We start from the raw sequence: 26955 nt of genomic DNA, 5'->3' as shown, positions 1-26955 counted from the left end.
GCTGCCTGAGTTACTCCAGCATTTTGTGTCTATCTGTTGGAGGTGTAGTTAGGGTAGACGGTCAGAAGTTTTATCCCAGGGTGGAAACGTCAAAGACTAGGCGGATTAGCTTCATGGTGGAAGGGGGAAAGTTTAAAGGAGATGTATGGGACCAGTGTTTTTACACTGAAGGGGGGTCGGTGCCTGAAGCATATTGCCATGCACGGGTGGCGGTGAGAGTCGATGCAATAGTGACATTTACGAGGATTTTAGATAGGGACATGGATATCCATGGGATAGCAGGGAATGGAGAGGTATGGATGATATGCAGGCAGATGAAAGTAGTTTGCCTTAGCATTGTATTTGCTGTAGACATTGTGGAATGAAGGGCCTGTTCTTTTGCTATACATTTTTATGTTCCTATCCAAAATAGTTCTGATTTTTGTTCATTACATTAGCTAACTTTCTCAGTTGATGCAGCAATACTTTTTTTGTGGCTATTAAATGAAAAATTCTTTCAAATAAACCATTCTTTGTATTCTCAGTAGTCAGTGGCAGCCTGACGTGATAAGGTTGAGTTCTTTTTAAATTGGTCGTAGATCTTTGTCTAATTTTTCTACTTGTAGATAACCTTGACAAAAAATGATTTATTTCATTTAAATGAACTTGGAGCATTTGCTTATTTTCAAGCAGACATTTTTTTGAGAACAGAATGAAAAATGGTGTTCCATTTTTCACCATCGACATATATAATGACCAGTAATTAATTTTAATCAGCAATGATAAGATATGCCTTGGAATAAACACTGCTATTGCATTAACACTATTCCATTGGTGCTCCCATGCTTAAAGCACATAATCTGACAAGATTAGACCAATATTGAATCACTTATCATCCCACAATTTTCAAAACGTCCAAGCATTTTCTAAATAATCTTGGAGTAATTCTATATAATCATCTCATTTTATGTCATAATAGATATTGTGCAGTGTCATAGAAACTAGATGCAGGAGGAGGCAGTTCGGCCCTTCGAGCCAGCACGGCCATTCATTGTGATCATGGCTGATCATCCACTAGCCCCTAGAGCTCTAACTAATATAACTCTCTCTTAAATCCATCCCGTGATTTGGCCTCCACTGCCCTCTGTGGCAGGGAATTCCATAAATTCGCAACTCTTTGGGTGAAATTTTTTTTCTCATCTCAGCCTTAAATGACCTCCCCTTTATTCTGAGACTGTGGCCCCTGGTTCTGGACTCGCCCAACATTGGGAACATTTTTCCTGAATCTAGCTTTTATAATTTTATATGTTTCTATAAGATCTCCCCTCATCCTTCAAAACTCCAGTGAATACAAGCCTAGTCTTTTCAATCTTTCCTCATATGACAGTCCCGCCATCCCAGGGATCAATCTGATGAACCTACGTTGCACTGCCTCAATCACAAGGATGTCCTTACTCAAGTTAGGAGACCAAAACTGCACACAATACTCCAGATGTGGTCTCACCAGAGCCCTATATAACTGCAGAAGAACCTCTTCCTCCTATACTGAAATCCGCTTGTTATGAAGGCCAATATTCCATTAGCTTTCTTCACTGCCTGCTATACCTGCACTCCAACTCTCAGTGTACAAGGACACCCAGGTCTCCCTGTACCTCCTCCTTACCTAACCTAACCCCATTGAGATAATAATCTGCCCCCTTGTTTTTGCCGCCAAAGTGGATAACCTCACATTTATCTGTATTATTCTGCATCTGCCACGCATCTGCCCACTCACTCAACCTGTCCAGGTCAGCCTGCAACCTCCTAACATCCTCTTCACAGTTCACACTGCCACCCATCTTTGTGTCATCCGCAAACTTGCTAGTGTTGCTCCTAATTCCCTCTTCCAAATCATTAATATATATGGTAAACAGTTGCGGCCCCAACACCGAGCCTTGCGGCACTCCACTCACCACTGCCTGCCATTCTGAAAAGGACCCGTTCACTCCTACTCTTTGCTTCTGGTCTGCCAACCAATTTTCTATCCATGTCAAGTTGAGATGTTCTGTTTAACGCAAAGGAATGATTGAATGATCAAATTCTGCACTGACAACCTACCATATAACCAGATAACAATTACAGCACGGAAACAGGCCATCTCGTCCCTTCTAGTCCGTGCCCAACACATAATCTCCCCTAGTCCCATATACCTGCGCTCAGCCATAACCCTCCATTCCCTTCCCATCCATATAACTATCCAATTTATTTTTAAATGATAAAAACGAACCTGCCTCCACCACCTTCACTGGAAGCTCATTCCACACAGCTACCACTCTCTTCGTAAAGAAGTTCCCCCTCATGTTACCCCTAAACTTCAGTCCCTTAATTCTCATGTCATGTCCCCTTGTTTGAATCTTCCCTACCCTCAGTGGGAAAAGCTTTTCCACGTCAACTCTGTCTATCCCTCTCATCATTTTAAAAACCTCTATCAAGTCCCCCCTTAACCTTCTGCGCTCCAAAGAATAAAGCCCTAACCTATGAAGTTATGTCCCATTTCTGGATTGAAATATTATGTAAATGGCATTTTAACTTGATATATTATCCCATTGGCTGTGCCCCATGTCCTCTGCTATCCCATGCTCTTCTGCAATGAAATAGTAGACATAACTTTGTTCACGTCTACTTTATATTGATGTTGACAATGCAGAGATTTTTTTCACCATTAGTAGAAAGGTTGACGGTGAGTTTCAGTCCTTACTGGTGCTAATCATCCAGTAATTGGTATCAGCTGGAATATGGCCTATGTTGTCATATTTTGATTATATGATATATCAGAGTCGCTGAACAGCAAGCTTCTCTTAACTATTCCATTCTATGTCTATGGTTGTATTCATGTAAACCGTGTATTTTACTATGACCTATTCCATTTATATTAAACACTAGCCTGTTGCATTTACAGTATATCTTCCAATTAAGTCTCAAATTATTTATCATTTTCAAACTTTCGACAACAACAATTCAAGAATAAGAAATTTAGTATTCCTTCCCCATGAAAACATATATTTCTTCTGTAATTAACAAAGCAAAAAAGCAAAAAGACCTTTTTTGATTTGAGCAGCATAAGATTATGTTTACCATGGCAATATTTTATCCAAAAGACATTTTACATTATGAGTTATGGGCCTGTCCCATTTAGGTGATTGCAGGAGACTATGCAGTCGCCACATCTTCACGGGTGGTTTCCGGGGAGTTGCCTTCATGGTCGTGAGGAGTTCCCTCATTCTGGGAACTAGACGTGGCCTCATTATGGTCGGCGTGAATTTTTTAACATGTTGAAAAATTAACGGCTAGAACGAAGCCGCCATGGAGATTAGCGATAATTCTTGTGCCGTAGGTGGGTCGCCAGGAGGTCCTAGTGGGTTGCCAGGAGGTCGAAGGTTCTCAGAGGTTCTGGTAGGTTGTAGCCGGTGCTGACTGGTGAATTTCATTGGCTCATTGGGGGAAAAAAAAGGTAAGCAGTAGTTTTCAGAACCAAGGATACGTTAATTGTCCGCCGAGATTCACAGCCGTGTTTCTCTGGCTTCTTAAAAGTTGTATCCACTCCTTCCCCCCCCCTTTTCCACCCTCTTCCCCCCCCCCCCCCCCCCCCTCTCTTTAAAGGACGTACCGTACACTGTGCTTTAGCCGTCTTAATTACAGCACCAACCTTCCTGTTCATCGTGGTGTGTGTCTGTATCACCTTGGCTTTGCACCGTGTGAATCTTTTAGACAGGGCAAGCGGGGAGAGTGCTGTCTGAAAAATTCACACGGGCTGGTGAAGGAAGCGATGTGTTTGTGTGTGTGTGTGTTCCACTCTGACAGTCGCCGTTCCAATTGCTGTTTCTTCAGGCGACTGCCGGCAACTTGACAGTAGCGGCAGTCCGCTGAAAAATCGCCCAAGTAGGACAGGCCCATTAGAAATCAGCGACTGTGTGTTAGAGCAATTAGCACACAGAAGCAGTGATTGAGGGCACCATTTCAGTATTTCATACTAAATATACAGTTCATATTGCAATGTCAGCTTCAATTGTTAATGTAGACAGTTTCACTTTCGAAGATGCCTTTATAATTTGTCATCCTAGCAACTGGTTTTCGACATGTGTACTTACTGTACATTTCAAAGAAGCTTTCAGTATTTGAGAACCATTGATGTCTGAACCACATCCCTTCAGCCCATTGCAAAGGTGTTCACACTGAATAGATAACCAAAGTATTATATTAGCATCTTATATTAGCATTTTGAATTGAGACAGACTTGAAGAAAAATGGTTGTTTGGCCAATATAATTCCATGGGTGGTCTGGACACAGTACAGGCAGTAAGTCACAGTGCACAGGAAACAATTTCCAAAGGTGTTTGGGGTGCTATGAAAGTCTGTAACCTTTGGTGGGTCGATAAAAATTTGGACCTCTTGTTCCAGCACCAATGGTGCAAGCATGTTGTTTTTCTGTTGCTGGTGTACCTCATGAGGAAATTGAGAGTGGCACTGCAAGCAATACAGGCAATGTTAAGTCAACACATTGCAAGTGCGTTTGTAGCAGCTGGGATAAATTCTGCTTTTGGGATATGCATTACATTTGCAGTGTTTCAGCGCTACCTTGTGGTTAATCTTGGGTTAAAGTCGTGTTCTGGTGATTTGTTCCAGATGTTTATTAATCCTTAGGGTAACATGGGTTGTTGTGGTTCCATATGGCTGGTTCCAGTTATTGGTAATATATAATGTGATCAAAAACTATTCCATATTAAACAATTCATCTGAAAATAGTGCAATTAGTGCAGTGGTATCCTGTGAAACAGGAGAGCATTTTTAAACTGGTATTATCCATGTCTCAAATAAGAAATACAGTTTAGACCCACACAATGCAGATAACTCTGGTTCATCAAAAGTGCATATTCAATATAACAATCAGGACATTATTATTTTGCCATGTTTTTTGTTCTGCTTCTCTGCTCAATAGTTGTGTGCAGCTATTCTCTATTAGATGTTCATTCCTTGTGATCCATGAAAAATAATCACATACAAAATGAAAAGAATTCTGTTAATGTAACCATATTTCCCCTGAGATATATTGGACACACAGTCTTAAGTCTTAAGGATTAACTCAAACAAAGAAAATAAAGGTTGATATTCATGATCTGTTCTTAAAATCTTGCAGTTACCTTCCTCGTCTTTTGAGCAATTATACAATTTGTTTTTTCTTCGTATGAGAAAGCAAATTATTAAATTATTATTTGCATGTAATCAACAAATTGATTTTATAATTTTTTGATAGTTCGAAATAATAGCATGGGGTAAAATATTACTGAGTTGAGAACATAATAGCAAAATGGAAATATTGGTCCTTACAATAGAGATATCAGATTGATATATCCAATAATTTAAATGAGATTGATTGCAAGGGGTGTAGACAGTAGTCTGTAGCCTCATGTTAAAACATGTGCAGAACATTATTCTCGTATTTTCTTTGTTGCATCCCTGATACGTGTGAACCTGAACTTGTTTAGACCATCAAGGAAACATTAATGCTGAACCAGGTATTGACTTGACTTTGCTTTAGAGATATAACGTGGAAACAGGCCCTTCAGTCTACGCCGGCCAGCGATTACTGCCTACACTAACACTATCCTACACACTAACGACAATTCACAATTTTACAGAAGCCAATTAACGTATAAACCTGTACATCTTTGAAGTGTGGGAGGAAACCAGAACACCTGGAGAAAACGGTGCCACTGTGTTGCCCATTGCTCTGCCTTAACCCGACATCTACATATCCATCTGTTTAGAGCAGTTAATGGCCTGTCCCACCAACATGTGATAGCATGCGTCTAGCGCGACCAAACATGGTCGCTTGAGCCATACGGCCTCGCGGGGCCGGCCCCACTTTGATCGCCGGAGGCGTATGGAGTTGTGCGGGGCTGGTCCCGACATCGCGCGGGGCTCCAAAAATCTTGCACTGTCCAAAAATCCCGCGCGACAACAGCCTGTCGGCCCGCAGCCGCATTGAGGCCGTACGCAGCGTCTTGACGGCTTACGCCTAGCGTGTGGTGTGGCGTTGCGCGATGACGTCATGGCCCTGCGTGCCGTTGTGTGATGAAGTCACCGGCTGACGCCGTGCGACGTCCAAATTCATTCGGCCCGCCACCTGCCCAGCTGGTGAGTATGATGTCGGGACCAGCTCCGCACAACTCCAGACGCCTCCGCGGTTAGAAGTGGGATCGACCTCGCGAGGCCGTACGCCTCAAGCCACCACGTTTGGTCGCGCTAGACGCATGCAATCGCATGCTGGTGGGACAGGCCCTTTACTTGCCTAAACCCAAGTTGCTTCAGCTCATTTGCATCATCTAACCTGTGTTTGTGTGTCAAAATAGGTCGTAATGAATGTTTCCGATTACAAAAACCTCATCTGCTAAAGAAAACGTTGGCAATTTGTTCACTGTGCTTTGTGATTGCAAAACTATAAATGTTGCCGTCATTTCCTTCTCAAGACCACCTCAGTGGGATAAGCTTGATTGACAAGTACATTCTCCAGAATTACTAATCCAAAAGCAGATTTTCAGAATTGATTTGTTTTATTTTAAGAAATACATACAAATTGGATGGCCACTTAAATTTGAATGCTAACTATAAAATAAATGAATAAGCATTTAATGACGTTTTACAAAATTGTGATGACTATGTGTTGACATAGATAATATAACCTAACCTTCAGATCATTAATTAGTTATATGGTTATGAGATTATTATGAAGCTTTGCCTGTTTATTTTGAAATCTGTGGAGAAAGGGGTTATTTTTATTGTTCATCTTGAACACACAACTGTTCATTTGGCACATTCCTATGCTCCGTATTTTCCTTGTAAAGTGAAAGTTACGTTTCAAAATTAAGAGTAAATTATGGCATTCACACTGTTCAGAAACTTGAAGATGTGTTACTATCTCTGAATGATCAAAATTAGAATACCTTGTGGTTTTCCAGGGGACTACTGTTTTGAAACAAGCAAATGTCATGCAGATTTAGTACTTGATGGTTGTGAGACCTTGACAATAAATATTTCTCAAATTATAGTTGCAACTTGCAGATATCAGCATCATTGATTATCCTGTTTGTTTGTTTGTATAGGTGCGACTGTTCTCCACGGCCCTATGCTGGATTTGGACAGTGACGTACGGCCTTCTCCCATTAGTCGTCTGAGTCAAACCACATCAGTGAAAAGGGCCAGCAGTTTTCAATCTTCTCGTGATGATTGTAAGAACTGTAGAGCACGCACTTACGTTTTACGAATGTTTAGTTGCAGTGATCAGAGAAAATAGTTGTTCGATGGATGACTTTGTACAAACTTAAAAATATATTGATGGAGTTACTACCTGGGTTTGCTACTAAGCCAAAATGGACTAAGGAATTCACAGAAACCATTGTGTACTGTATTTTGGGATGGATCTTTACGTGTGTACATGACAGTCCATGCATGCAAAGAGCAAATTATTGATACCATTCATAGAAGAATGATATCAGTAATTTCTGCCACAGAAGGTAGTTGAGGCCAGTTCATTGGCTATTTTTAAGAGGGAGTTAGATGTGGCCCTTGTGGCTAAAGGTATCAGGGGCTACGGAGAGAAGGCAGGTACAGGATACTGAGTTGGATGATCAGCCATGATCATATTGAATGGCGGTGCAGGCTCGAAGGGCCGAATGGCCTACTCCTGCACCTATTTTCTATTTTTCTATGAACTAAACAGCACAGCACAGGCATGAGCCCTTCGGCACACAATGTTAATGCTGAACTTGATGTCACCTGCCTCATTGAACTGATCTCACTTGCCTGTACACTATCCATATCCTTCTATTCCCTGCACTTCCATGTGCCGATCTAAAAGCCGCTTAAATGCCATCATTGTATCTGCCTCCACCACCACCCCTTTCGATGTGTTCCAGGCTCTCTGTGTAAAAACAAACCTGCTCCACTCATGTCCATTAAACTTTCCCTCTCTCATTGTATAGCTATGCCCTGTAGTGTTGGACATTTCCACCCAGGGAATAAGGCTCTGACTATCTACCTTATCAGACATGTTCACAACTCAAAAAATGCAAGACAATGGATATCTGCAACCTGACTATCTCATCATTGACCCTTCATATTTATTGGCATTACCATCATGTTGTCTTGCACTCTCAGCATCCTGATATCAGGAATGACCAGAAAAACAACTGGACAAGCTACATAAATACAGTGGCATTAGGAGCACACTACAGAGACTAGGTATTCATCAGTGAATAACTCAATTTCTAACACCATAATGCCTTTCTTGCATTTACAATCCACAATAGGTTTACGACATACTCCCCTCTTGCCAAGAAACTTGACAACATCCAGGCCACTTGATGGGTATCCCATCCACTGCCTACACGGTCAATTTCTCCATCATTAGTCCACCATGGCTGCAGTGTGTACCACCTACATATTGCAGTGCATTCACTAACCTGAATTAATCCAACAGCAATTCCCAAACGTGGCCTGTACCACCATTATGGATGTGAGCAGCAGGAGCATGCTATCACTGCCCCTTCATTGTCTTCTCCTCAAGTAACTTACACACCTTCCTGACCTGCCCCTGGAGCAAGCTCTACAGTTATCATGTAGTTTAAGTTATAACCGAGGTGCAGTGAAAAAGCTCTCTGTTCCAGCATGGCTTTCAGTACAGTTTTATACTGGCATGCTAGCTCTCGTACTTTGGTGTGACCCAGCACAGTACGAGGCTATTGTACAGTAGGCAGCTGACAAAATTCATAGAAATATGAAGAACGGGTCAGACTCAACTCCCAACTCATTGCCTGTCAGTGGTGTTGGTGTTACCGACTGTAAAGATCTGTTTAAAAAAAATTTAACCTTTAAAAGTTGATTTTAACCTAAAAATGCATTCATTGACTCAAGCTAAATTAAAAGTTTTGAAACAAATTTAAGTAAAATAACATTAATTATGTTAAAAAAAATTAAAAGTTGGAGGAACTCAGTGGATCAGGCAGCATCTATGGAGGGAAATGGACAGATGATGTTTCCCATGTCTGTCCATTTCCCTCCACAGATGCTGACTAGCCTTAGTACATCCAGCCTTTTGCTTTTTCTTGTTTAAAATTCCAGCATTTTCCTGTTCTCCAAGATTAACTACGTACTTTTCTTGCTATGTTTGCATCGGGGTTAACGGCATAGGCTCAGCTGAAGGGCCCGTGGAAAATGACGCTACCCTGTCAGACTGTGTAGGGACTCCACCAGAATAGCACTTGGGCGATTCAGATTGTGCCAGCAGTAAAAACCGAGATTCCCTCAGGGATACCTGGAGAAATCTTCGCATTAGTGCTGGCAATAGGACATAACATCTGACCTGTATTCTCTTGCTTTAGTGTTCCAAGCAGGAAACCAGCTTTCACATTTATTCATTTGTAGAATATTTCAAGACAATAATTTGATGATGATTGCTTGCAGTGTGTAATGAGTAATGAATTTTCACCAGCACTTAGAGGGAGAAATATTTACTTTCATTATAACAAAAAATATCAATTGAATTGTTTTCCTTTGTTTTGCCTCGAATTTCCTTCCATCGCCTTTGTTTTGTTTTGCTCCAGAACCACACATTGAAAAGATCTCCGAATAATGGATAGATTTTTGATAGCTTTGAAGAGAAAATGTATTTAGCTCTGCAAATAACTGTAATCTTGATTATAATTTCTTATAATGCTATATGACAAGGTTAAAAAAACAGGTTTATATTAATATCCATAGGAAACTGGTTTCAGTCCAAAGGAAATAAGTTAGTTATTATTGTTCAGAATTTGCCCAGTGAGTTTTGACCAAAAGAAAAGTGTCTGATTATAAATTTAGATAAAACTGCCTTTTGAACTCATCGGGGGAATGAAGACTTTCAATTTTATTTTAATAAATTAAATCACAAAAACATAACCTAAGTGAAATTATGTGCCCCAAGATAGTTTTAGACACTAATTTAAAAAAAAACGTAGATTATATTTTGAAATATTTATTTTTGAAAAGAAGGCTGGTTCAATATGTTTGCACATTTTTGTTTTGTTTTTCAGCATGGCGTTTTAAGGCCCCTCAGCTTGTCACATTTGTTGATAATCTAACAGAAATCGTTATCAGTCAACTGCCAAATTTCTGGAAGCTCTGGATATCCTATGTGAATGGAAGCCTTTTCAGTGAGGTAAATACAGATGCCCGTAACCTTGAGTTTTTGCAATCTTAAGAAGCAACGTGTCATAATTAAATTGGCCTTCTGACGTTAAATGATACAAAGTAGCTGGTATGCTTTCCTTTGACGACTTTCAGAATAAAGCAGAATAAATCAAAACTGTGTAGATCACTGCATCTAGATTTGATTGCCAGTGCATGCTGTCATTGCTCAATAATTAATCTCTGTCAACGGCAACAGGAAACCAAAATAGTCTTCATTGTTATATGGTTACACCACATAAAGTAACCCAGTCTTTCTGAAACAAAGTCAAGATTAACATTATCTCTGGCTGATAGAGATTAATTTATTTTTTTTAAGTTACAAGCCGAGATTCAATGTACGTGATTTTGTAGATTTGACTTTTTTTTTATTGTAATTTAGAAACATAAAAAATACGTGCAGGAGGAGGCCATTCGGCCCTTCGAGCCAGCACCACCATTCATTTTGATCATGGCTGATCGTCCCCTATCAATAACCCGTGCCTGCCTTCTCCCCATATCCCTTGACTCCATTAGCACCTAGAGCTCTATCTAACTCTCTCTTAAATCCATCCAGTGACTTGGCCTCCACTGCCCTCTGTGGCAGGGAATTCCATAAATTCACTACTCTCTGGGTGAAAAAGTTTTTTTCTCACCTGTCTTAAATGACCTCCCCTTTATTCTAAGACTGTGGCCCCTGGTTCTGGACTCGCCCAACATTGGGAACATCTTTCCTGCATCTAGCTTGTCCAGTCCTTTTATAATGTTATATGTTTCTATAAAATACGCCCTCATCCTTCTAAACTCCAGTGAATACAAGCCTAGTCTTTTCAATCTTTCCTGATATGACAGTCCCGCCATCCCAGGGATTAATCTCGTGAACCCACACTGCACTGCTTCAATCACAAGGATGTCCTTCCTCAAATTAGGAGACCAAAACTGCACACAATACTCCAGATGTGGTCTCACCAGAGCCCTATACAACTGCAGAAGAACCTATAATAATAATAATAATAATAATAATAATAATAATAATAATAACTTTATTTATAAAGCGCTTTTAGACAACATCAGTTACCACAAAGTGCTGTACATGGGAAATCAACAAAAAGTTATTACAAACTACTAAAACCATTAAGACGACAGGACTATAAAAACAGTAAAAAATTAAAAGACATTAAAAGCACTAAAACAGGAACAATGTCTCGGCCAGTGTCGAAAGCCAGTGAATAAAAGTGAGTTTTTAGGGAGGATTTAAAGATGGACAGTGAAGGGGCCTGTCTGATCTGCAGCGGCAAGGTGTTCCAGAGTGCCAGGGCAGCAACAGAAAAGGCTCTATCTCCTCTGAGCTTCCGCTTAGACCTTGGTACCTCAAGGAGCAGCTGATCCGCTGACCTGAGGCACCGGGTAGGAGCATATAGGTGGAGCAGCTCAGAGAGGTAAGGCGGGGCGAGGCCATTCAATGATTTAAAAACAAATAAAAGAATTTTAAAATGAACTCGAAAGTGCACTGGGAGCCAGTGAAGGGAGGCCAAAATTGGCGTAATGTGCTCCCTCTTTCGAGTTCCGATTAAAAGGCGAGCGGCAGCATTTTGGACCAACTGGAGACGAGCCAACGAAGCTCGTGAGACTCCAGTGTAGAGCGCATTACAGTAATCCAGCCGAGATGAAATAAAGGCGTGAATTACTGTTTCAAAATGCTGCCGCTCGAGAATGGGCTTCACCTTTGCCAGCTTCCTTAGGTGAAAGAAGCTGGACTTAACCACTGCGCCTATTTGTTTATCTAATTTAAAATCACCGTCCATCATAAAACCCAGGTTTAAAACTGTTGGCTTTACGAACACTGCAAGTGGACCCAAGTCAACAGAGGGAGGTTCACGGCAGCCATTAGAGCCGAACAAAATCACTTCTGTCTTTTTTTCGTTAAGTCCCAGAAAGTTTAAGGCCATCCAGGACTTAATGTCCTCAAGACAAGACAGAAGTGATTTTAGGGAATAATTATCTTCTTTCCTGAGTGGCATGTACAACTGGCTATCATCCGCGTAAAAGTGAAAGGAGATGCCATGCCTTCTTAAAATTGAGCCCAGTGGAAGTAGATAAAGGGAGAAAAGCAGGGTCCCTAATAATATAATAATATACTATACTAAAATCTTCTTGTTATGAAGACCAACATTCCATTAGTTGTCTTCACTGCCTGCTGTACCTGTAAGCCAACTTTCAGTGACTGGTGTACAAGGACACCCGTCTCGCTGCTGCCCCCCCCCCCCCCCCCCCCCCCCCCGTACCTATCCTACCCCCCCCCCCCCCCCCCCCCACCCCCCCCCCCCCCCCCCCCCACCCCCCCCCCCCACCCCCCCCCCCCCCCCCCCCCCCCCACCCCACCCCCCCCCCGTACCTATCCTAAGATAGATAATAATCTGCCCCCTTGTTTTTTGCCGCCAAAGTGGATAACCTCATATTTATCTATATTATACTGCATCTGCCACGCATCTGCCCACTCACTCAACCTGTCCAGGTCACCCTGCAACCTCCTAACATCCTCTTCACAGCTCACACTGCCACCCAGCTTTGTGTCATCCGCAAACTTGCTAGTGTTGCTCCTAATTCCCTCTTCCAAATCATTAATATATATGGTAAACAGTTGCGGCCCCAACACCGAGCCTTGCGGCACTCCACTCGCCACTGCCTGCCATTATGAAAAGGACCCGTTCACTCCTACTCTTTGCTTCCAGTCTGCCAACCAATTTTCTATCCATTTCAATACCCTACCCCCAATACCATGTGCTCTAATTTTAGTCACCAGTCTCACCTGCGGTACCTTATCAAAGGCTTTCTGAGAGTCTAGATACACTACATCCACTAGCTCCCCTTCATCCATTTTACTTGTCACATGCTCAAAAAATTCCAGAAGATTAGTCAAACATGATTTCCCTTTCATAAATCCATGTTGACTTGGACTAATTATTTTACTGCTATCCAAATGCCCCATTATTACTTCTTTAATAATTGACTCCGGCATCTTTCCCACCACCGAAGTCAGGCTAACTGGTCTGTAATTCACTGTTTTTTCTCTCGCTCCTTTCTTGAAAAGTGGGATAACATTAGCTATCCTCCAATCCACAGGAACTGATCCTGAATCTATTGAACATTGGAAAATGATCACCAATGCATCCACTATTTCTAGAGCCACTTCCCTGAGGACCCTGGGATGCAGACCATCAGGCCCAGGGGATTTATCATCCTTCAGTCCCATTAGCCTACTCACTACTATTTCTCGCCCAATGAAAATTTATTTCATTTCCTCTACCCCCTTAGATCCTCTGTCCTCCAGTACATCTGGGAGATTGATTGTGTCTTCCTTAGTGAAGACAGATCTGAAGTACCTATTCAACTCTTCTGCCATTTCCTTGTTGCCCATAATAATTTCACCCCTGTCTGCCTTCAAGGGCCCCATATTTGACTTTGCTACTCTTTTTCCCTTAACATATCTAAAGAAGCTTTTACTGTCCTTCTTTATATTCCTGGCCAGCTTCCCTTCTTACTTCATCTTTTCAGCCCCTATTGCCCGTTTTGTTTCCTTCTGTTGTCCTATGAAAGTTTCCCAATCCTCTGGCTTCCGGCTACTCTTTGTTGTGTTATACATTTGTCGCTGTTCCGCTGTCATTAAGAGGAGCCCGCTTTCTATCTTTCTGTGCCTCTGTAAGTTCTTTTGAGTGGATAATTTATCTATTGGTAAAGGGTCACAAAACAAACTGAACACATAATTCACTATTAATAGAGATAAATGACCAGCAGTGAGCCAACTTTCCCATCCCTCCCCTTTTGTCTTCACTATCTCCTACATTCTACCCCTAATACAAAATGTCTAAAGAAGGGTTCTGACCCAAATCTGTCCTCTGGAGATGCTGCCTGATCTGCCGAGTTACTCAAGCACTTTGTGTGTTTTGCTGAAAACTCCAGCATCTACAATTCCTTGTGTACCCTATCTCTATCTTGCACACATTTGCACATACACGTACATGCAAAAATGTATTGAAGGCTTTAAGTTTCATCAGGATTTGATAATAAATTAATGCGTTTGATCTCAAGATCCCAACCTTAGCCATTGATTTTTTTCCCCCCGCAGCAAACTAAATTGGTGTTGAGTCATTCCCCGCAGCTTAATAGGTATACAGAGAACTATGTTAGAGTTATTGGATGTGGAGTGATTTTACACTTGTAAAACTGATTAAATAGCACATTCAGAGCAAGACCATGAGTAAGTTATACAGAACTTCATTGATATATTATTTGTTGTATGTATTAAACAGAAAGAAAATGAATTCTGTACACCTGCTGCCATAGAATAGAAGTGAGATGTGAAAATAAATACTCTCAGTTCTACATTCCCATGTAAAATGCTATGGATTATCTTGCACTAATTACATAAACACGAATATTACTATTTACTATTAGTCCTGCTGCAATTGGCTACTGTGGCATAATTTATAATTAGAACCCTTCACATTTGTAGCATCCTCAGGTAAATTCCTGCTGCAAAAGTCCCTAAATTGTGTCAATTGTGGCTTATTGGCCTTTGGAGCCTATTTAGGAGCCTGCTGGTACACTGCACATAAAGGTGATATTTGTGATATATGAGCAGAGCTGAGCTTCACTCACCGACTGGGAATATTAAGAATGAGGAAGCTGCCGCAATCTTAGAAGTATTCCAAACCCGTAAAGAGTGCTGTTGGATTTTGTGAATATCACCTGACAAAACAGACCAAAAAAATTTGAACTTTATAGTGCACTGTGCTAGCATGGAATAAAGCCCAAGAGGAAGATGATAGCCAAAATGTCTTGGAAGGCAGTTTTTGGTGGAAAGTGCAAACTTTATCACTGATTTTATTTAATCACGTGGTGTTCAGTCATTTTTAGCCTGACAAGGAACAGAAACCATACATGAGCGAGCCTCTGCCATTATTTAGTTAATAACTTAAAACAAAGATACCGTAGAATTAATTTTCATTTGTTCAAACTTACTGTATTAAATACTTCGGCATTGATGTCTCTCTTTCTACAATTGATTAAACATTTTCCTCCTCTTCTCCCACATTGGATTTAAAGCAAAACTATTTTTTCTTTGTTTTCTATCTTCAAATTTTTATTTTAATCTGGACATAACTTAGTTTTCATATCTTCATATACAATTTATCACTGCCATTCAAAATTTGAACTTGAGTGACAGGTTTCTTAATTCCTTGTCCTGCCAATAGATCTAGAAATAATATTTTCTTCAGTTATACATATTTCCTTTGGCTTTGCGTCCAATATTTCCCAGTTACCGTCAATGTAGTGAAATCTCTAACTAAACAAATGCTGTATAATTAAGCTGGCAGCTACAGTGCCCTCCATAATGTTTGGGACAAAGGCCCATCATTTATTTATTTGCCTCTGTACTCCACAATTTGAGATTTGTAATAGAAAAAAATCACATGTGACTAAAGTGCACATTGTCAGATTTTAATAAAAGCCATTTTTATACATTTTGGTTTCACCATGTAGAAATTACAGCTATGTGTATACATAGTCCCCCCCCCATTTCAGGGCACCACAATGTTTGGGACACATGGCTTCATAGGTGTTTGTAATTGCTAAGGTGTGTTTAATTGCCTCCTTAATGCAGTTATAAGAGGTCTCAGCACCTAGTCTTTCCTCCAGTCTTTCCATCACCTTTGGAAACTTTTATTGCTGCTTATCAACATGAGGACCAATGTTGTGCCAATGAAAGTCAAAGAAGACATTATGAGACTGAGAAACAAGAATAAAACTGTTAGAGACATCGGCCAAACCTTAGGCTTACCAAAATCAATTGTTTGGAACATCATTATGAAGAAAGAGAGCACTGGTGAGCTTACTAATCGCAAAGGGACTGGAAGGCCAAGAAAGACCTCCACAACTGATGACAGAAGAATTCCCTCTATAATAAAGAAAAATCCCCAAACACCTGTCCGACAGATCAGAAACACTCTTCAGGAGTCAAGTGTGGATTTGTCAATGACTACTGCCCGCAGAAAACATCATGAACATAAATGCAGAGGCTGCACTGCAAAGTGCAAACCACTGGTTAGCCGCAAAAATAGGATGGCCAGGTTACAGTTTGCCAAGAAATACTGAAAAGAGCAACCACATTTCTGGCAACCATATTTGTGGATGAATATTAACTTATATCAGAGTGATGGCAAGAGCAAAGTATGGAGGAGAGAAGGAACTGCCCAAGATCCAAAGCATACCACCTCATCTGTGAAACACGGTGGTGGGGGTGTTACGGCCTGGGCATGTATGGGTGCTGAAGGTACTGGCTCACATCTTCATTAATGATACAACTGCTGATGGTGGTAGCATAATGAATTCTGAAGTGCACAGACACATCCTATCTGCTCAAGGTCAAACAAATGCCTCAAAACTCATTGGCTGGCGGTTTATTCTACAGCAAGACAATGATCCCAAACATTCTGCTAAAGCAACAAAGGAGTTTTTCAAAGCTAAAACATGGTCAATTCTTGAGTGGCCAAGTCAATCACCTGATCTGAACCCAATTAAGCATGCCTTTTATATGCTGAAGAGAAAACTGAATGGGACTAGCCCCTAAAACAAGCATAAGCTAAAGATGACTGCAATACAGGCCTGGTAGGGCATCACCTGAGAAGACACCCAGCAACTGGTGATGTCCATGAATCGCAGACTTCAAGCAGTCATTGCATGCAAAGGATATGCAACAAAATACTTAAGGGCCTGTCCCACTGTACGAGATAATTCAAGAGTTCACCCGAGTTTTCCCCTGATTCGAACTTGGAGAATGTCCGTAGCGGGTCCAAAGGAGCTTGTGGATGTCTCGTAGCGGCTCGAACGAGTAAAAAGTAACAATTTTTTTCATCACAAGTATTTTTTTACTCGTGGACATTTATCACAGTGTTACAAAAAACGTCACGAGTTTACCGGATTTCCCGAGTACCTACCGTTACTCATACGAGCCACTACGAGACATTCACGAACTCTTACGGTCCCGCTACGGACATTCTCCGAATTAGAATTGGGGGAATACTCAGGAGAACTCTTGAAATGCCTCGTATAGTGGGACAGGCCCTTAAACATGACTACTTTCATTTACATGACATTGCTGTGTCCCAAAAAATATGGTGCCCTGAAATGGGGAGCCTATGTATAAACACTGCTGTAATTTCTACATGGTGAAACCAAAATGTATAAAAATGGCCTTTATTAAAATCTGACAATGTGCACTTTAACCACATTGTGATTTATTTCTATTACAAATCTCAAATTGTGGAGTACAGAGGCAGATAAAGAAATGATGGGTCTTTGTCCCAAACATTATAGAGTACTGTAATGGCACTGTACATCTGTCTGAGCACTAGTCAGTCTCATATCTGAAATAAGGGTATTGTTAGCATGATTTTGATATTTTCTATTGTCCTTTTTGTTTTCTCCTGACAAAACATTGACTATTTCATTTTGGAAAGACAGTTAAGGATATTTGTTGAAGCTTCTGCCAATCTGCTGAATAAAACAACATAAATTTGAAGCAAAGTCAATCCTCTATGCAAATTGTATAATGTCCACACTAGGCCAGATAAATCGATATTCTGGAGTACTATTAACTAGTGATGAGGTTTGTTATTTTATTAATTAATGGATCCATTTTTCTTCCCACTGATCACCAAATAATAATATAATAATAATAATAATTATTATTATAATAATAATAATAATAATACATTTTATTGTCATTGCTCATAAGTGCAATGAGATTTGGGTATGCAGCTTCCATCCGACATCATAACTTAAGTAGCTACTAAAATTTAGGTTTAGATAACCTGGGAAGCCAATGCATTAACAGGTATTTAACTGGACATGCATTGCAAATGCTTAATTATGATAAGCTTTGCCATTTTAGTTGGTTAAGCACTTTGTGAACTTATTAATACCTGGGTCCTGATATGTCAGCCTCCACAAGACTGCTGACTGAAGAACATGCATTTCATCAGACCTTACAAGAAGGCTTCATATATAGGGGTCTTATAACTTTCTGAGTGCCATGGGACAGTATCAAAATTAAAATTTCCAGGCTATAACATAAAAATGGAAAAAAAAAATATCTTGGAGCTAATGCTAAATTGTTAACAGAACAATGTAAGGACGTGTATTAATGGAGAGACTAGGATACAGTTTTGTTGGAGGTATCAATGAATAGAGATCTCAATGAATAAACCAAACAGATGCACCATAAACCATTTTTAGATGATCAGTCATGATCATATTGAATGGCAGTGCTGGCTCAAAGGGCCAAATGGCCTACTCCTGCCCCTATTTTTCTGTGTTTCTATGTCTGCCCCCAAGTGGTTGCTTCTGGTGGGAGTAAAAAAGCTTAAAATCATAGAGCATAACACAAGTAGAGGCCCTTGTTGAACATGATGTTGTTAAACTAATCTTGTCTGCCTGCACATGATTCTTCTCTCTCAATTCCCTGAATATCCAGGTGCCTTTCCAAAAGCCCTAAAATGCCAGTAGCGTATATGTGATAATCAGTCTTGATTTGTCTTGCGTGTTTGGCGGCTTCAATCCAGAGCCCTGGGGGGAGAGGGCGGGACACTGCTGCCGGCTGGCCAAGTGCGTGTTACGCGGGGGGGGGTTACGTAAATCGCAGCTCGTGGAAAACAGTGGCCGTGAGGAGCAGAGCCATTGTGACGTCATCAGCTCGCTTCAGCTCATTAACTTCAAAAAATTGCGTTTAATTCTGATTAGCATCTTAATTTTAGCTTTTATCTTGTTACTAAAGACAGGGGAAAAATCAGAACAAGTTGAGAAATTGAAGAAAAATGCCAGATCCCGACAAAATGACTTCAAGGTATATAAATATTTGTTTTTAAATGCTTTTGTCATTTTTAATAAGCCTAAGGGAAATATAATTTTTTGTAATGTATTGCCTGTAGAGCTTGCACTTACGTTTTACGAATGTTTAGTTGCAGTGATCAGAGAAAATAGTTGTTCGATGGATGACTTTGTACAAACTTAAAAATATATTGATGGAGTTACTACCTGGGTTTGCTACTAAGCCAAAATGGCCTAAGGAATTCACAGAAACCATTATGTACTGTATTTTGGGATGGATCTTTGCGTGTGTACATGACAGTCCAGGCATGCAAAGAGCAAATTATTGATACCATTCATAGAAGAATGATATCAGTAATTTCTGCCACAGAAGGTAGTTGAGGCCAGTTCATTGGCTATTTTTAAGAGGGAGTTAGATGTGGCCCTTGTGGCTAAAGGTATCAGGGGGTACGGAGAGAAGGCAGGTACAGGATACGGAGTTGGATGATCAGCCACGATCATATTGAATGGCTGTGCAGGCTCGAAGGGCTGAATGGCCTACTCCTGCACCTATTTTCTATGTTTCTATGTTTCTATGTCATGCTTGCAGAAGTGATGCGTTGATTTTTTTTAATAGAAAATGATCCAAGAGGTAATAAGTTCACTTATGAAGCTCATCCGAGGAGCTCTTCTTCCATCTAGCCTAGTGGAGGCGGAGCTGAAACAATATGGTGGATGGGAAGCAAAAGTTGAACTTTCCGGCCAGTGGCTAACCCACATTATTCATACTATGAGGTAGGTTAGATCTGAAAATGGATTGTTTTGCTGTCTGGTGAAAATCATTGTTTTCTTGTAAAGAAAAACATTTCAATATTGGTAAATTCAGCAATATTGAGAAAGTAAAAGTCCATTTACCATTCTCTGTTCCCCATTACAATTCTGAAAGTTTGCACTGCGTAATTTTCTGTCCATTCTGGATCACAGCTAGAAGTGGATGATGTCGAAGGTTCTGCACCACAAAATCATAGCCGTCCTGATTCTTTGAGTGTTGATTCCTGTTTTCCCTCCAATCTACTTTGACCTTACCAAAAAAATATGAGTTGTAGTCATAGGGCCATACAGCATGGAAACATGCCCTTTGGCCCAACTTGCTCATGCCGACCAAGAAACTCCATGCCTGTGTGTTTGACCCATATCTTTCTAAACCTTTCCTATGTATAGTGTGCAAACAGTGTGAGTTGCACACTATTTCTGGACCACTATTGCTTCATTTTGCTGATGAGAAATGTGATTTGGGGAGGGTACCCTACGCCTGAGGGTAACAAAGACCCAGTCTGTCCCGCCTCTCCCAATAACTCAACCCTTCCAGACCAGATAAAATCTATCTAAATCTGTCTGGAAAATCTTTCCAGTTGAATGACATATTTCATGTAGCAGAGTAATCAGCCTGTACACAATTTTCCAAATAGGGCCTGACCAATGTCATGCAGTTGGAACATCAATCCTGTGGCACACCAGTGGTCACAGGCTGCTAATCTGAAAAACAATCCTTCACTTCCATTATCTCAATCTTACCTTCCAGACCAGCCTACCGTGCAGGACCTTGTCAAAATCTATCACCTTACCCTTGTCAATTCTCTGTCACCACTTCAGAAAAACTTTTGTGAGACATAATTACACATACAAAGTCATACCAACTTTATAATCTGACTTGCCATCCTTTGCGTTGAATTTGTTAATAAACTGCAGCCAGGAAATGATAAGAATGCTTGTAAGTCTTTTCATATATACAATCACAACTTTCTATTCTCTTGTATAAGAGAGCAAACAACATTAATATTTTTCGATGTTCTTTCAGGATCAATAATAGTATGCCTTTTGTAAGGCTGATTGAGACTACCATTGACAGATTCAGTTTTGTAACTTCAAGAGGGTTCTTGATTTTCATTCCCACACCCATCGCATTCATTTGTAGGTTCCGTCAGTGTTGTTACTATAAGGAGACTATTCTTAGAACTTTGACGCTCCCTTTGACTTCAGTTTTACAAGGATTCCTTGTGGCCACAATGGGGCAAATACCACTTTGATACCAAGTGCAGTCACTCTCAGTGCACCTCTAGAATTAACCTTTCTGATGTCTGCTTGGACTAAGTTTGGGAAGTGGTCTGGACTGGTCAGAATGAAAATCGTTAATCAAATTATTTCTGAGCAAATTATAACGCTGTTGGTTTTGTAATATTTTATTCTGGATGCTGATCTTGATCAAACCCATGAGCATTGGGTCCCACAAATCATTTAATAAGCATGAATTAATTAGTACAATAGTATTGCTTTAAAAAAACCCATAGATACATAGACTATACAGGTAGGTGCAGGAGTAGGCCATTCGGGCCGTGGAGCCAGCACCGCCATTCAATGTGATAATGGCTGATCATCCACAATCAGTACTCTGTTCCTACCTTCTCCCCATGTCCCTTGATTCTGCTAGCCCGAAGAGCTCTATCTAACTCTCTTTTGAATGCATCCAGTGAATCGGCCTCCTTCTGAGGCAGAGAATTCCACAAATTCACAACTCTCTGGGTGAAAACGTTTTTCCTCGTCTCAGTTCTAAATGACCTACCCTTTATTCTTAAACTGCGTGCCCTGGTTTTGGGCTCCCCCAACGTCGGGAACATGTTTCCAGCATCTAGCATGTCAAATCTCTTAATAATTTGATATGTTTCTAGAAGATATATTCTCATCCTTCTAAACTCCAGTCAATACAAGCCAAGTCGCTCCATTCTTGCATCATATGACAGTCCCGCCATCCTGGGAATTAACCTTGTGAACCTATGCTGCACTCCCTCAATAGCAAGAATGTCCTTCCTCAAATTAGAAATGTAGTGGTGACACTTTAACAAGTCTACTGAGGGTACTTTAGTAGGCATGAGTGAAATGTACTTACCTCCTACTCATGCCATCCAAGTTGTTCTTTATGAATTCTACTTTTATCACAGATTATGCTTTATTTCGCCACATATGCACATGATATTTAAATGTTTACCATGAAGATATGTTCATAAATTTAACTCTTGAATCTCTACTGCTGAACTCATGGCCCAATAATTTTAATTCTGACAGCACCAGGTATACCTAAAATGGATGCCCCATTATGGTGAAATTACTCTACAGTACAGAACTTAAGCATGCGGTTTGCAGAACAAAATGAATATACAGCACACAAAGATAAGATCAAAACTCTACATTCTAGCTGCATGTAATCATGAATGGCGGTACATAATTAAACAGCTAATGGGAGGGAGAGTCGCGGCGGGGCCAGAATTTGAAGCAAAGACAAGGCTGAGTCATTTGCAGCTACTTTCAACAGAAGTATTTGGCAGATGATTCATCTCAGCTTCCTTCCATATTGATCCACACCTTCAAAGAGGCCAGTTTTCAGGAAATTCAGTTCACTCCATATGTCATACATACACTGTAGCTACAAGTGCAGTAAGGGTCGCGCCTCCTGATACCCAAACTCTTTCTGCCATGTACAATGTTAAAATCAGGGAATGTCAGAATGCCATCAGTTGTTTGGACAAATACAGGTAGAGAGGACAATGTAGAATCTGCCAGACGGCCCTGCCTTCCTCTCTTCCAGCTTTATTATCTTCCTCCCCTCCTCCACCCCTTTCTCTCCACAATTGTGGACATCAGACTTTATCTATAGAATTGGTGCGCTACAATGCTGGGTACTATATTCTGCATTCTGTATCTTTCCCTTGCAATTGAGTTTGATTTATTTGTACGTACTTATGCCATATCCGATCTTTTTTGGATAGCTTGCAGAATAAAGCTTTTTCACTGTACCTTGGTGCACGGGACAATAATAAATCTAAACCTAGCATCTATTTTTTTGTTTTGATTGGTCGAGTAAATTACTGGTTATGTTCTTGGAATAAAATTTAAGAAAAGTTGTCATTTTGAGAATTAACATTTGTTTCAGATCATTGTAAAATAGAATCATGAAAATTTGTTTGTTTTTTTAAACATTGAGATATTTTGATTTAAAAGAGAGGTAGATTTAGATTCAAAAGTAACTTGCATATGGGAAATTAATTCTATCTTAAAAAAGGAAAAATTATCAAGGCTGTGAGAGAAGGAGCAAGTGAATGGAGCTGATTGGGTAATCAGAGATTTTCAAAGAGCCAACAGCATTAATTAGCTGAATGAATTCTTCATTTGCTGTCTGATTTTATAATGCCACTGTAGTTATTGGTTTGCTGAATGTTCTCCATTTTTTATCATGGCTCTAAATACCACATTTTCCACTATGAGCCTTTCTGCTTGCTAAAATGAGGATCTAACATCTTTCCAGCTCTCATCCCCAGTTCTTTCCTTCCTCATAAAAGCTGAAGTCTACACATGCGTTGATTCACTTTTTCCTATCTGGCTCTATTTATGCTGATTCCTTCCTTATCAATTTGCTTTGATTGAGAAAACAAATAATTGGTTAATTGGTTGAAAGTCTGTCTAATTATTTTTCTTTTGATTGAATAACAGGCTCAATTACGAATCTCTGACAGCGCTAGAAATACCAAATGATCTGTTGCAAATAATTCAAGAACTAATCTTAGATTTGAGAGTGCATTGTCTGATGATTACATTGCAGCAGACTGCTGATGGTAAGCTCAAAGAATGCTTTTTTACTTCCCACCTGGTATTGTACCCACACCTTACCTTAAGTAAATCCTTGACCAGCCAGATTGTCTCATAGATAGATTCTGGACAAATCTACATCTCATTTATGTGGTTGGTGTTTCCACCTATGGTTACAGTTTCAACTAAAATATAATACAAAATCCCATAAAGTGTATTCTACTGCACTGTAGCAAAAGATTAACCAATGTTCAGAATAATTATATATATGGTTAGCAGTTAATAGAACATGTAGATAAATGTGAGGTTATCCACTTTGGCGGCAAAAACAAGGGGGCAGATTATTATCTCAATGGGAGGTACACAAAAATGCTGGAGAAACTCAGCGGGTGCAGCAGCATCTATGGAGCGAAGGAAATAGGCAACGTTTCGGGCCGAAACCTTTCTTCAGACCAATGGGTTCTTTATCTCAATGGGGTTAGGTTAGGTAAGGGGGAGGTGCAACGAGACCTGGGCGTCCTTGCACACCGGTCACTGAAAGTTGGCTTACTGGTACAGCAGGCAGTGAAGAAAGCTAATGGAATGTTGGCCTTCATAACAAGAGGATTTCAGTATAGGAGTAAAGAGGTTCTTCTGCAGTTGTATAGGGCTCTGGTGAGACCACATCTGGAGTATTGTGCACAGTTTTGGTCTCCTAATTTGAGGAAGGACATCCTTGTGATTGAGGCAGTGCAGCGTAGGTTCACGAGATTGATCCCTGGGATGGCGGGACTGTCATATGAGGAAAGATTGAAAAGTCTAGGCTTGTATTCACTGGAGTTTAGAAGGATGAGGGGGATTATATAGAAACATATAAAATTATAAAAGGACTGGACAAGCTAGATGCAATGTTGGGCGAGTCCAGAACCAGGGGCCACAGTCTTAGAATAAAGGGGAGGTCTTTTAAGACTGAGGTGAGAAAAAAAGTTTTCACCCAGAGAGTTGTGAATTTATGGAATTCCCTGCCACAGAGGGCAGTGGAGACCAAGTCACTGGATGGATTTAAGAGAGAGTTAGATAGAGCTCTAAGGGCTAGTGAAGTCAAGGGATATGAGGAGAAGGCAGGCACGGGTTATTGATAGGGGACGATCAGCCATGATCACAATGAATGGCGGTGCTGGCTCGAAGGGCCGAATGGCCTCCTCCTGCACCTATTTTCTATGTTTATTGATTATAAACAACATTTAGTTTAAACGAAGGGGCAGCACAGTGGCGTAGCTTGTTGTGCGCTGCCCTCACTATGCCAGAGACCTGGGGTCAATCCTAATCTCCAGTGCTAACTGTGTGCAGTTTTCACATTCTCTCTGTGACCTTGATTTCATCCACATCCCAAATACACGTAGGTTGGTAGGTTAATTAGCTGCTGTAAATTGCCCCTTATCTATAAGTGGGTGGTAGAATCTGAGGGTAATTGATGGCAGCATGGAGAGAATAACATTGGGTTAGATTAGTGTAGGATTAGTGTGGGGGGGGTGGTGGGGGTTGGACCTGAACCTGGTGGGCCGAAGTGCCTGCTTCCATACTATACCTCTCTAAAACACTATAAAAATTGAACTATCCAATAATTCAACTACTTAATGTATTTTCCTCCATAAAGTATATAAATAATTGGTTTGTTATGACTTGCAGCCAATGTATAAAATTGAATAAAATTGTTTTTATGTGGTTGACATGACATTTGTCATGCAGGTGAACGTTGTTTTGTTTGGTATTGATATTATGTGGAACCATAGAATATTCCAAGTACATTGAAATGTTCTGATCCCAGTTGTTGTTATTCAGAAAGAAAAGCTGTGGATTCCATATAATCTAAAGTAGTCACCCCCAAAGTGTCTGTGGGGACAGTAGAGGAATTGCCCTTGAATTGATAATATTGGCCAAATAAATATGTCATAAAATGGAGGATCTCTGCATTTGCAAAGCCTGCTTGTCCTCTTTCTGTGAAAAGCTGCAAAGCCATGAGTCCGATGGCTCCAGTGTGTCTGGAACCCGGGAGGAAGTTAACATGTATGAGGGTTTTGCAGAAAGAGCTGAGCAGGGTTGCAAATGCATGATCAGGATTGGTTATAGAATGGGGTGTTGTAAAGTATTGTTAATTCTGTTGCAGAGTATTTGCACTGTTATCTTGTGATTGGTTTAAAGCATGGAGCCTTGCTCAAATTGTTTATACTACCTGGCGAAATGTTTCTTTACTTTGGAGAAGTGTCTTCCAACTAGAACCTTCAGTGGAAACAATGTAATGGGGTACTATGTGATTGGGTTAGGGAACTGCCAATAAATGTATTATACTATCTTTATTTGTGATTGGCGTGTAGGGGTTGTCCCCCCCCCCCCCCCCCCCCATGTATTTTCGCGCCACGGGTCCGATACAGTATAAAATAAAGGACTCTACATGGATCGGAGGAAATGGATCTTCTGGAAATGCACTTGGGACTGTGTTGACTGTCTGGAGGTGTCTATTTGCATGAGACTGAAGGGCTTGAACGAGTAGAGACAAGGATCGGACCCGCGGTGTTGGTTAGGTATCGTATAGGGAGTTCATTTCTGAGTGAGATCAAAGAGTTAGTTGATCCAGTGCTTGACAGTGTTTTACTGAACTAGGGGGGGTAAGCTTTAGGAAAAGAATTGCAGAATGACAAAGCTGTTTGGACAAAGATTTGCTGATTCCTCTTCTTTCCAAAGAGTGATAATTTACCAGTGCTACTGAGAATTTCGCTTAAATCTGCGGGTAAGACAAGCAATGTGTTCAATAGACAATAGGTGCAGGAGTAGGCTATTCAGCCCTTCGAACCAGCACCGCCATTCAATGTGATCATGGCTGGTCATCCCCAATCAGTACCCCATTCCTGCCTTCTCCCCATATCCCCTGACTCCGCTATTTTTAAGAGTCCTTATCTAGCTCTCTCTTGAAAGCATCCAGAGAACCTGCCTCCATCGCCCTCTGAGGCAGAGAATTCCACAGACTCACCACTCTCTGTGAGAAAAAAAATTTCCTCGTCTCCGTTCTAAATGGCTTACTCCTTATTTTTAAACTGTGGCCCCTGGTTCTGGACTCCCCCAACATCGGAACATGTTTCCTGCCTCTAGAGTGTCTAAACCCTTAACAATCTTATATGTTTCAATGAGATCTCCTCTCATCCTTCTAATCGCCAGAGTCTACAAGCCCAGCCGCTCCATTCTCTCAGCATATGA

General features: G+C 40.7%; 1 protein-coding gene across 1 annotated transcript in view; it reads left to right on the top strand.

The window, feature by feature from the left end:
- Nucleotides 1-26955, top strand: part of exoc2 (exocyst complex component 2) — a 236411-nt gene that overhangs the window by 141490 nt on the left and 67966 nt on the right. Inside the window, exons 12-16 of the mRNA XM_055651664.1 lie at nt 7119-7244; nt 10086-10210; nt 19055-19123; nt 19724-19881; nt 23629-23750. Coding sequence (XP_055507639.1) covers nt 7119-7244; nt 10086-10210; nt 19055-19123; nt 19724-19881; nt 23629-23750 — 600 coding nt within the window. The remainder of the gene's footprint in view (nt 1-7118; nt 7245-10085; nt 10211-19054; nt 19124-19723; nt 19882-23628; nt 23751-26955) is intronic.

Source organism: Leucoraja erinacea, chromosome 2 (assembly GCF_028641065.1).
Source record: "Leucoraja erinacea ecotype New England chromosome 2, Leri_hhj_1, whole genome shotgun sequence".
NCBI lineage: Eukaryota > Metazoa > Chordata > Chondrichthyes > Rajiformes > Rajidae > Leucoraja > Leucoraja erinaceus.
Note: the sequence above shows the minus strand (reverse complement) of the source record. Positions and strands in the feature narration are given on the sequence as shown.